Source organism: Panthera uncia, assembly GCF_023721935.1.
Source record: "Panthera uncia isolate 11264 chromosome A1 unlocalized genomic scaffold, Puncia_PCG_1.0 HiC_scaffold_16, whole genome shotgun sequence".
Classification (NCBI taxonomy): domain Eukaryota; kingdom Metazoa; phylum Chordata; class Mammalia; order Carnivora; family Felidae; genus Panthera; species Panthera uncia.
Genome location: NW_026057576.1, coordinates 77,095,781 through 77,108,392, shown reverse-complemented (window position 1 = coordinate 77,108,392; position 12,612 = coordinate 77,095,781). Strand labels below are relative to the sequence as shown.

The window sequence follows — 12,612 nt, the reverse complement described above, 5'->3', positions numbered from 1 at the left end:
ACGGGGCCGCTAATTATAGTCACATCTGCTTGCAGCTGGACAAGACATGACCTGGAGGTGAAGTGAGGCCCCAGCCATTCCCTCTGGCCCATTCCATTCCCCAGGCGGGGACCTTGAACGTCCAGCCCCACCGAATGGGAGAAGGGGCGGAAAAGACATGAAAATGAGACCACATAGATCGTAGGGTGGGTGACATCTGCACAGACCCACGATCCCAGGCTGACGGTCAGGCGAGCCAGGCAGACACCCCCCCCCCACCAGCTTCCTCCGCGTGCGGTTTTGCTGGGAGCCCCCGCAGACCCCACGGGCCCCAGCCTCCCACGCACTGCGCTTACTCAGACGTGCTCATGTCACAAGTTCAGTTTGTTTCTCAAAGGTTTCATGCTAATTTGTTTTTTTGCCAAGAATGCATCAACACTTGCAGTTGTTTTCAAATGGGAACAGAAAAATTTTGTAAGTCCAGAAAGTAGTAAGGGTATTTGGTTTCCATGTTTTCCATGATTGAATGAAACAGAAATGTTGTTTTAGTTAAACAAAATCCTCCCTTCCATTGAACTAACGACGCAGGATAATTTTCACATCCTTTGAATTGCATCTAACATTTATCAAAACAAAATGAGACCGATATAATAAAACACACGCAGATAACAGAACATGGATGGAGAGCCCCTTGGAGATTAATCATCCTTACATCCATAATGCCAAACATAGTTCTGGAAGTTCAAAAATGCTGCACAAATGTAAGCTTTTGAGAAATTGCTATTTGCACTGTAACATCTGGCCTCTATTTCGCTCTCCAGTTTGCTAATAAGTTTTAAACTTTTGGGGGGGGGTAAATTTTATTGAAGAAACGTGTGAAATGATACGGACACAGTTGAGTGCATCTTGCACAAACAGAACACACCCACCAAACAGAAGCCTGGAAACCCCTTGGTCCCCCTTCCCCTCACCGACAGCCCCTGGGGGTAGCCAGCATTCAACTTAATTCTGTTTAGTTTTCAGCTTTGTATCAATGGACTCACCGGGCTCGCTCTGCTGTGCCGGGCTTCCCTTCACTCAGTGTCGTGTGTGTGAGGGTACCCCGTGTTGTGGTTGCCCACGCCCATGTGTAGAGGGCTCCCCCTGAATATGACCATTCTTGAATATGCTTTATCTGATTTGATTGAAATACAACAAAGTACAAAAACTGTGAGTTCCCAGCTCAGTGACCTTTTGCAAATGGGAACCCCTGCCTCATGTAGACACCCGACTGATCAAGCAGAGACCATGTCTGGCACCCAGGAACCACCCTGGGTTAGGCGACCCCCCACCTTTTGGACTTTTTCACCCTGGATAGTTTCACCTGTCCTTGAAGTCAGTGCAGCGGGACCAGTGTGTGTTCTTCTGAGAGTTAAGGTTCTCTTTCAGGGCTGTCCCGCCTGGGCAGTGGGTGCGTGGAGGTGTGGAGGGCCATTTTGCAGAACCTCATGGCAGTAAGCAGCATTTACGATATTTTAATGTCCAAAAAGAAGGTGGACTCTTGATGCGTTTCTTTTGGTGGTCCTCTCTGATTGACCACATCAGCACTTTATTGGTAATGAAATAGAACGAAAAATAACGGAACGGCAAAGATCAAAGTCTGGTAGCATGTGATAAGGGCAAATGTGGTTAGCTGCACGTGAGCGTGTCTCTCGATGATGTCCCCGCGATGCACGTGAACACATACACACCTGTGGGGCACATGCCAGGCGTGGAATCATCTAGGAAAGCCCCCGTGTGTATGTTCAGGCCCTGAGACACTGCCGAACAGTCGTCCAGCATCTGTCCCATTTGACAGTCCCATGGTGGGGGGAGGGGGAGGTAGGAGAGCCCCACTATTCATTCCTGCACACCTTTAATTTCTGCCCTAGCAGCTCTGAAATACATGCCTTTGTCTCCACATATTTCTTTGGTTGGATAATGATTCCAAAGCTTCCCTGAAGAAGTGCTACAACCAGGAAGAAAATCGGGATGGTAATATCACCACAAAACTATTCTGACATTTTGCACAGCATGGGGAATGTACAAAGGAATTTGAAAGATAAGCTGTTTAGACTTGGCAGATGTCCACATGTCCCTATTTGGTGGGATGGGAAACACATAAAACTTGTGAAAGCAGTGATGTCAAAGGTCTACCTTCCATCAGAAGCAGGAAAGAAGCGGGGAAATGGAGGACTTCATTGTTAAACCCATTCCGAATATGCCTTTCCTGCAAAAAGTTATGTCACAGCTGGCAGATCAGCGGGACCGAGTGTATGTATGGGCTTGCGCTCTGTCTGTCTCTCACCCACACCCCTCACCCCCCACTCACACACGCGTGCATGCACACACACGCAGAGCACTTGGCATCCTTCGGTTAAGCAGAAAGGCGCTCTCCAAACTGAATCCGCAAACCTCCCCCCTCCCTGCATTCCCACAGGGAAGTCACTTTAATGTTGAGGAGACCTCCCTGTTGGTCTGAAGATCAGAGAAGGGCCGGAAATAGGCTTCATTTCAAGCTAGAGTCACTGACCTCCATGATCTCCTTCCTTCTTTGGCACTAGGACTGCAAATCCTAAATCTTAGGGAATTTTTAGAACTTAATGTACTTCATAGCACTCATGCTGGAAATTGGGGCATGAAAGAAAATGTATATAATATTAATTAATTTGTCATGACCTGAAACGTATAAACAGACTGGACAGGGGCACCTGGGGGGCTCAGTCGGTTAAACGTCCGACTTTGGCTCACATCATGATCTCGCGGTTTGTGGGTTCGGGCCCCACGTTGGGCTCTGTGCTGACAGCTCAGAGCCTGGAACCTGCTTCAGATTCTGTGTCTCCCTCCCTCTCTGCCCCTCCTCTGCTCATACTCTGTCTCTCTCTCAAAAGTAAATAAAATATTTAAAAAAAGAGAGACTGGAACAGACTAGAAGAGACAGTTGTTCTAAAGGCTATGTTGTACCATCGCTTTCAAATTTTATCATTAATTGGCCCTTAAAGTGGCCACTGAAGTTGTATGTGGACACGTTTGTCTGCCAGACTCCATCTAGAACAAATGTGTTTTTTCTGTTTAAAATGCAGTTAATTCAATTCAGCTCCCACTGGACGTAACTTCTTACAATCCCATGGTGGGTTATTGGCTGTGGGTCCTGCCGGGAAGAGGCCAGGAGGATCATCAAGAGGGATGTGGTTTTCATTAAGTTGTTCTGCACCGTTAGGGGGTTAGGGATATAGATACGATGTTTTCCCCCCGAGAGCTGGCTGGGATTCTATTCTCCCCGTGTCTAGGTGCTCCCCCCCAGTGTTGGCCATGGAGATCCCACTTCTGCAAGAGAAACCAAGACCCACAGCCCCCAAAGACCAAGAATTTGGGGTCTTCAGCCACATTCCCCATGTTCGAGTGGAGAACGTCTTTGACCAGCTTCCTCAGCCGTGACCTCTCGGTTTGAGCACTGCTCAGCAGGAAAGCACAGGCTTTCCTCCTAACTTGGAGCTGACTTACTCGATGCTTGCACCCCAGTGAGGGGAAAGGCACAAGAAAGAAGTAGGAGTACTTCACAGAGGGTACAGATTTTTCCCATTCTAGAATCTGGAACAGATGGATGGGAGCTAGTTGATGGGGCCCGATGTTCCAGACACTGGTAGAAATGAGCATCCCTCATAAAGTCCCTCGACGTGTGGCCGGTAGGGAGCTGTTGGAGTCGGTGAGACCCCTGCACACCATGATTTTGCTGCAAGGTCCAGATGCAAAATGTGCTTCCTCAGGAAATCATGACATTTGCGACGCCATGTTTAACATGTTAGGTGGGTCACCAGTGAAATTTTGGATCCGAGTAACTTACATAGTTCATTTGCCCTTTTAAACTTAGTGATTCACAGCAGAGAGTTGGGATGTACATTACTTAAGGCTCTTACTTTATTTAGCTATTTCAAAATCATGCATTACACCTGATTAAAAAGGGATCCTTAGAGGGGTGCCTGGGTGGCTCTGTTGGTTAAGCATCCGACTTCGGCTCAGGTCATGATCTGGCTGTTCCTGGGTTCGCATCGGGCTTTGTGCTGACAGCTCAGAGCCTGGAACCTGCTTCAGATTCTGTGTCTCCCTCTCCTTCTGCTCCTCCCCTGCTCGTGCTCTCTCTCTCTCAATAATAAATAAACGTTTTTTTTTTTTAAAGGGATCCTTAGAGCACCATTGGTATTCTTTTTAGCAGCATACCCTTAAATCACAACTAAAATACCTCGTGTGCCGTGGTGATATCCAGCATGGACCATTATGTGCCGACAATGTTAAGAACCAGAATGGTGATATTTCAAAACAGATTTTAGGGGCGTCTGGCCGGCTTAGAGGACCCCGAGACTCTTGATCTTGGGGTCGTGAGTTCGAGCCCCACGCTGGGTGTGGAGATTACTTAAATAAATAAAAACTTTTTAAAAAGCAAAATAGATTTTATTTAGCAAAGTAAACATGCATTTTTAAATTTTTTTAGTCTAAAAATTAGTTTTTTTTTTTAATAGGGCCATTTACGTAAAATGCTAGGCCACCCAGAAAGTGAAACAAAAATCATGGTCTAAAAATGCCTTTTGTTCTGAAAGGCTGACTGTAATCTAGGTATTATTAGAATTACTAGTCCTTTGGAATTGCCTTGTAGGGCCAGCACTGGTAATAAAAATTTCCTACAAGAATAAATCAGAAAGGAGCCATGAATGTCTTTTGTCTAGGATTTTTTTTTTAATTTTGTTTGATATACAGTATGAGGTGGTGGGGGCAGGGTGGGGATCTTTTATTCCTATAATAGAGCCCGTGATAAAGGCTCTAGTCCTGTATTTCTTGTCTCAGATTGCCCTGAGAGTTTGTCATGACCCGCAGCCTTGCCCGGGATAAAACTGCCCATTTGTTTACCCATGCACGCTGGCTGTGTTTCTGTAGCAAAGGCACCAGAAGCACGTTGACCCCAGCGTCCACAGTCGTGGCCCTGTAACCTCTTATCTGGTGTCCCTTGCAATTAAAGCATTTGCTGAGAGCTGAAGGGAACAGTTCCAGGAAATTCATGTTTATAACTTCCTCAGACTGAACGGAGATAAGCTTCTGAGATTTTATCAACATTTCAGAAGAGAAAACCCAGAAAGACCAAATAGCCATTTTTGCCTCAGCCACATGATCCTTTGCCTAATCTGGAGTTTAGAAGAAACCATACTGAGCTGGGAGTAGAAAAGCCCGCCTTCCCGCTTCAGGCTGTTGTTGGGTTTTGGCCAACAAAGCCTGGGTGGTAGGTGGACCTCTCTTTCCTACCAGATAAATGAGTAGCCTGGGTGATTTTCCCTTCTGGCATCTGTAGGAGTGGGATGGGGGTTAGCAGAGTTTAAAGAGCAGAGGCGTGTTCCTGAACCTGGTTCAGGAGCAGGAGTTTATAGGGCTTGCCTGGGAGCCGGCGGTGGGGGGCCGGGGGGGGGGCGGGTAGGCTGATCCAGAGCCCTAGCGACTGTCCTGGACAGGCACCCTGTTCTGGTCTGGGGGTTCACCCAGCACCCCCGGGAGCCCCCTCCTCCCTGGCCGGTCCCACTCTCCTCACCCAGTTTCCTCTTTGGAGTACTTACCCACAGTGCTGTTAGTTAGGCAGTAATATGTTGGGAGCTGATATACCCGTGTCATTGGATTGCTCTCTACACCTGTTATTTAAGGTTGGTTAAATGGCCACCACCAGCAGCAAGCCCACAGTAACTGGGTAGGCACTGCTCTATTTCCTCAGTTCCAAGACGCCCATTTATTAATGCATTAAGTCTGAAGCTCCAGTATATCTTCACGATGGATGATGTGTCATTGTGTAATCCGTGCTATTCTTTATCTCTTGGCGTGAGTCTTACAACCCGTGTAGTCTCAGATGACATACAGTCTGTGTCAAGCTTGGTGTGATTCTGGGCCTGTCCCCCAAATGTTCTCAGGTCCTGGGGAGGCAGACGAGTAGAGGGTTGTGAGGGGCATGGGACAGGTGTCTTGGTAGAGGCCTGTCACCCCACTGTGGGAGCCCAGGTGGGGTGCAGCCACCCGTCATGTGGGGAGGAGGCAGGAGACAGTGATGTTGTTAGGAACATCTCTTGGGTCTCTGAGTACTTGGATTTGGGCATTTTGGATGAACCTTCTGGAGCACAGGCTTAAGATTTTGGCTTCGTGTCTTTGGAAAACTCTGAGTGGTCACCAAAACCCAGATTGTGAAGCAAAACTATGCACATGGCTTGATGTAGGATGTTAGGAGGTTATGAGATTGCACGCTGATGACTGCCACACGTGTGAGTCAGGGAAAGAGAAAGACCATCATCTACGGAGTCTGTTTGGACTGTGGTCAATTGTCCCCATTTCCAAAATATAAAATTAATAACAGCTCACTGTCTTGGAGGCACTTGTTCAGGTTTCACTTTATGAAATAAATATCCCCAGATGTAGTTGTTTTATGCAGAAGATCTCCACGGCAACAGGGCTAAGGCTTGAGGATATCGTTAAAGAAACAGACTTCACGTGATCACAGTTCTATTAATAGTATTGTTTTCTTTTTGAGAAATGATCTCTTGAAGCAGAATTGAAGCACACATTGTATCTCAGACTTAATACACAGCCTCTAACAAAGCGTATTAACTAAAGTTTTTCTTGTCACACCCCCTTCCATTCTGTCTCCAATACCTGTGTCTGTCTTGGGTTAAAATTTGGGTTTGTCTAAGGAACTTGCGAATGTGCGTAAGCACCTTCATACTTTTATCTCTTAATGTGCTGGTAGTTTTATGGAATGGAAGTTGGTGGTGGGTTCTAATTTCAACCTTGTCCTAGCATGTTATATTCAAGCTCCAAAGTCAGTTCTTGCATCTGAAAAGTGGGGATGGTAGCACTTACCTCAAAAATAACCGTCAGCTGATTAAATAAGATGATGGCAAATTTTGAACACGTTAGTTCCCTTCCTTTCCAGCTTTCTTTTCTTATAGGATGCCAGTTTAGTTTAGTTTAGTTTAGTTTAGTTTAGTTTAGTTTAGTTTTTCATCAGAACAGGTGTATTCCTTAATCCCCATTCCCCCACCCGCCTCCCCTCTGGGAACCATCAGTTTGTTCTCTGTAGTTAAGAGTCTCTTTCTTCCTTTGTCTCTCTTTTTTTCCTTTGCTCGTTTGTTTTGTTTCTTAAATTCCGCTTACAAATGAGATCATATGGTATTTGTCTTTCTCTGACTTATTTCACTCGGCATTATACTCTCTAGTTCCATCCGCATCTATGCAAATGGCAAGATTTCATTCTTTTTATGGCTGAATGATATTCCACCGTATGTATACATCACCTCTTCTCTATCCTTCATGTATCGATGGACACTTGGGCTGCTTCCATATCTTGGCTGTTGTAAATAATGCTGCAATACACATAGGGGTTCATGTATCCCTTTGAATTAGCGTTCTTATATTTTTTGGGTAAATACCCAGAAGTGCGATTGCTGGATTGTGGGGTAGTTCTATTTTTAACTTTTTGGGGAAACTCCATACTGATTTCCACAGTGGCTGTACCAGTTTGCATTCCCACAAAGGTGCACGAGGGGTCCTTTTTCTCCACAACCTTGCCAGCACTTGCTGTTTCTTGTGCTTTGATTTTAGCTGTTCTGACAGGTGTGAGGTGATATCTCACTGTAGTTTTTTGGTTTATATTTCCTTGACGATGAATGTTGTTGAGCATCTTTTCATGTGTCTGTTGGCCATCTGGATGTCTTCTTTGGGGAAATGTCGGTTCATGTTTTCTGCTCAAGTTTTAATTGGGTTGTTTGTTTCTTTGGGGTGTTGAATTATATCAGTTCTTTATATATTTTGTATACTAACCCTTTATTGGATATGTTGTTTATAAATATCTTTTCCCATTCAGTTGGTTGCTTTTTAGTTTTGTCGACTGTTTCCTTTGCTGTGCAGAAACTTTATTTTGATGTAGTCCCAATATTTTATTGTTGGTGTTATTTCCCTTGCCTCAGGAGACATATCCAGAAAGATGTTCCTATGGCTGTTGTCAGAGAGGTTACTGCCTGTTGTCTCTTCAAGGATTTCTATGGTTTCAGGTTTCACATTTAGGTTTTTAATCCATTTTGAGTTTATTTTTGTGTATGGTGAAAAAAAAGTTTCATCCTTTTGCATGTGGCTGTCCATTTTTCCCAACACCATTTGTTGAAGAGATGGTCTTTTCCCCATTGTATATTCATTCCTCCTTTGTGAAAGATTAATTGACCATAGAATTGTGGGTTTATTTCTAGACTTTCTATTCTATTCTTTCTATTCTATTCTAGTCTAGTCTAGTCTATTCTAGTCTATTCTTTTTATGTCTGTTTCTATGCCAGTACCATACTGTTTTGATTATTACCACTTTGTAATGTAACTTGAAGTCTGGAATTGTGATACCTCTGCTTTTGTTTTTCTTTTTCAAGATTGCTTAGGTTATTTGGGGCCTTTTGTGGTTCCATACAAATTTTAGGATTGTTTGTTCTAGTTCTGTGAAAAATGCTGTTGGTATTTTGATAGGGATTGCATTAAATGTGTAGATTGCTTTATGTAGTATTGACATTTTAACAATATTTGTTCTTCCAATCCATGAGCATGGACTATCTTTCCATTTCTTTGTGTTGTTTTTAATTTCTTTCATCCGTGATTCATAGTTTCAGGGTACAGGTCTTTCTTTCACCTTTTTGGTTAAGTTTATTCATAGGTATTTTATTTTATTTTTTTGGTACAATTATAAATGGGATTATTTTCTTAATTTCTTTTTCTGCTGCTTCATTGTTAGCCTTCATTATATTGAGGTATCAGAGGGTTTTATATCATGAATGGATGTTGTACTTTGTCAAATGCTTTTTCTGCATCTGTTGAAATGAATGTATGGTTTTCATCCTTTCTCTTGTTGGTATGATATATCATGTTGATTGATTTGTGAGTATTGAACAACCCTTGCATCCTGGGAATAAATCCCACTTGATCGTGGTGAGTGATTTTTTTAAAGGTATTGTTGGATTCAATTTGCTAATATTTTGTCGAGGAATTTTGCATCTATGTTCATTAGGGATCTTGGTCTGTAGTTCTCTCCCCCTTTTCTTTTGAGGTGTCTTTATCTGGTTTTGGTATCAGAATGATACTGGTCTCAAGAATAAATTTGGAAGTTTTCCTTCCTCTTCTAATTTTTGGAGTAGTTTGAGACTAGGTATTAACTCTTCTTCAAATGTTGGTAGAAATCGTATGTGAAACCAGCTGGTCCCAGACTTTCATTTGTTGGGGTTTTTTTGATTACTGATTCATTTTCATTTCTGGCAATTGGTCTGTTCAAATTTTCTATTTCTTCCTGCTTCAGTTTTGGTAGATTATATATACATCTAGGAATTTATCCATTTCTTCTAAGTTGTCCAATTTGTTGGCATATTATTCTATTCTGTTTTATTGGAATAATATATTAATATTATGTCCTAATATAATGATTTAATAGAATTAATATTATATCATAATATTTTATTACAATTGTTTGTATTTCTGTGGTATTGGTTGTTATTCTCCCCTTTCATTAATTACTTTATTTAGATTTTCTCTCCTTTTCTTGATGGATCTGGCTAGAGGTTTATCAATTTTGTTGATCTTTTCAAAGAAGCAGCTCCAGGTTTCATTAATCTGTTCTCTTGTTTTTTTAGTTTCAATTTATTTCTGCTCTAATCTTTATTATTTCCTTCCTTTTGCTGGGTTGGGGTTTTGTTTGTTCTTCTTTTTCTAGCTTCTTTACGTGTAACATTAGGTTGTTTATTTAAGATTTTTCTTGCTTTTTGGTGTAGGCCTGTGTTGCTGTAAACTTTCCTCTTAGAACCACTTTTGCTGTGTTCCGAAGGTTTTGGACCATCATGCTTTCATTTTCATTTGTTTCCATGTACTTTTTTTATTTCTTCTTTGATTTCTTGATTGACCCATTCATTGTTTAGTGGCGTGTAATTTAACCTCCACGTATTTGTGGTCTTCCCAGATTTTTTCTTGTGGTTGATTTCTAGTTGCATTGCATTGTGGCCAGAAAAGATACATGGTATGATTTCCATCTTTTTGAACTTGTTGAGACTTGGTTTGTGGCCTAATATGTGATCTATTCTGGAGAATGTTCCTCTTCTCCAGCTTTTATTACATGCTTGGGTTCTTTTCATTCAAGCTTTAACTGAATTGAAAATCAGTTCTCTAAGGTTGGGCTTAAAATAAGCTCCTTCATTTATTTCCTCTTTGCACAAACATTTTTTGCATACTTGTGTGTCCTTGGGAATTTGGAGGACAAAGCATGGACTCTGCTTTCCTGGGGCCTCAGTTTCCCTGGTCTCTGGTCTGAAACTCCTTAATCAGTATCATAGCCTTGCAAATATGGGTGATGCCCTGTTAAAATCATCCCTGGAGAGGCGATTCCAAAAAGTATAAATAGAAGCCTTCAGTTTGTGGAGCAACTAATGCTTTGATTTGCTCTACTCCAGGATTACTATTTCATCTATGAGGGCAAGAGAGAGGAGCCAGAGGCTACGTACATGATAACCCCATGAGAGCAAGTGCAGATCTCACATTTTGAGGTCATACTCCTCATAACGGGGTAGGACGTTTCCCATAAATAGGTGAAGATGCCAAAATCATTTCAATTCAAAAAGTGACCTCAATTTGCAAGAGTTCTTCTATTTAAAGACGTTTTTCTCTTCCTTCCAGGGCGGTTGTGCTGGCTCTGGCTGCGGGAAGTGTGACTGCCATGGAGTGAAGGGACAGAAGGTAAGTGGCCAAAACTTAAATGGTAACAGTTTGTTTTGAATTGCCATCGATATGGAAATCATGAAAAACTGCATTAAACCTAACCAAATCATCAGCAGTTCATCTTAAAGCCTTATTACTTACTATTTTGATAATTTCCCCAGAGTGATTCAAATGAAGCAAAACCAGGCTTAACATTATGTCTGGGGGATCTCAGCAGCAGCTCCCCAAAGACTGTGATAATTAGTGGCAGTTAATGCAGAAAAACGGATTCGGTTTCTTTCCTTTTTTGACTCAAGAAGGGACACGTGTATCGGCAGAAAACCTGTCAAGTCAGTAGTATTCTTTGGAACCCATGTGTAAGAACGAAACTTAGCACGTTTCTCAAAACAGAAAATGTTTCTATTGCACCTAAGGGCTTCAGATCAGTATTTTTAACCCCACACTGGCCCAGAATTATTTATAAAAACAGTAAATATTTATTGTTCCCCAAATGTAAATTGAATTATATTTTTCTAAGCAAGTGTTCCTGCCTGTCATTTAAGAGTCACAGACCTGGGTAAATCCTTTTCTCTGGAGGGCAATCAATCTGTGCGTTTCAGTTGTTTGGAGAGAGGGTGTCTGCCTGGGTTTCCCTGGGGTCAGTGCAGCACCCTGAAACTGCGTGGTTCTGTACATCAGGTGTGGCCGTGAGAAGACATGGCCAGTAAGCCAGTTGGCCTGTGACGAGTGGGGGCCCGAGGCAGGCGGGGGTGTATGGAGCAGGGAGGCCCATGGACCACTGTCTGCTCCTCGGGCGCTGAGGGTGTCAGCCAGGCCTGGATGTCCATTCTCTACTTCATGGCCTGCTGCAGGCTTATCAGGTCACAGGCTCACACTCTTGAAATTCAGAGAATTTTACTGTACAGAAAATGGTTTCGTTTCTTTTTAGCTACTTGCTAAAGTACCAACATTATTATTAGTTTTTAAATACACTCATAGTTGGTGGTACCAGTATTAATGGATGGTTGTGTGGTTTTTTTTTAAAGTTTATTTTTGAAAGAGAGAGAGAGAGAAAGAGAGAGAGAGACAGAGTGTGATCTGGCAAGGGGCAGAGAGAGAGGGAGACACAGAATCCGAAGCAGGCTCCAGGCTCTGAGCTGTCAGCACAGAGCCCGACGCAGGGCTCGAACTCACAAACTGTGAGATCACAACCTGAGCCGAAGTTGTACGCTTACCTTCTTAACCAACTGAGCCACCCAGGAGCCCCAATGGATAGTTTAAAAAAAAATTTTTTTTTTAACATTTATTCATTTGTTGAGAGACAGAGAGCACAAGCAGGGGAGGGGCAGAGAGAGGGGGAGAAATGGAATCCGAAGCAGGCTCCAGGCTCTGAGCTGTCAGCACAGAGCCCAACCTGGGGCTTGAACTCATGAAACGCGAGATCATGCCCTGAGCCGAAGTCGGATGCTCAACCGACTGAGCCACCCAGGTGCCCCTGGATAGTTTTTTGAACAAATGCAGTATGTGAAAATATATTGATAGCTTTCATTATCAACCATATCAACTATAATCCACCTTCATGGTCTGTTCATTTTCTTATTTGGGAAGTTTTTCTAGCTAGTTCCAGTGTGCATTTGCAAGAGTTATTTTATAGTGGGGGAAAGTATGTTCATACCACAAGGAATATCTCTCTCTCTCTGTCTCTTTCTTTTTTCTTTTGATCTAACTTGAGTTTTACACATAAGCACACTGAGCTAACAAAGACATTCTTAAAACTATAAAAAGTAGAACTTTCCTATGTCAACAAATAGGAACTGAAGACCTGTATCAACATCACAGTGTTTTTCTTGTAACTTAAAGCATCAGGAGCTGGAGGGGAGG

The 12,612-nt window shown here is 42.8% G+C and overlaps 1 protein-coding gene across 1 annotated transcript in view; it reads left to right on the top strand.

Annotated features, from left to right (window-relative positions):
• The window catches only part of COL4A1 (collagen type IV alpha 1 chain), a gene marked incomplete at its 5' end in the record, with an annotated part of 154,627 nt that overhangs the window by 54,260 nt on the left and 87,755 nt on the right, over positions 1-12,612 (top strand). The window contains one exon of the mRNA XM_049647331.1: positions 10,711-10,770. Coding sequence (XP_049503288.1) covers positions 10,711-10,770 — 60 coding nt within the window. The remainder of the gene's footprint in view (positions 1-10,710; positions 10,771-12,612) is intronic.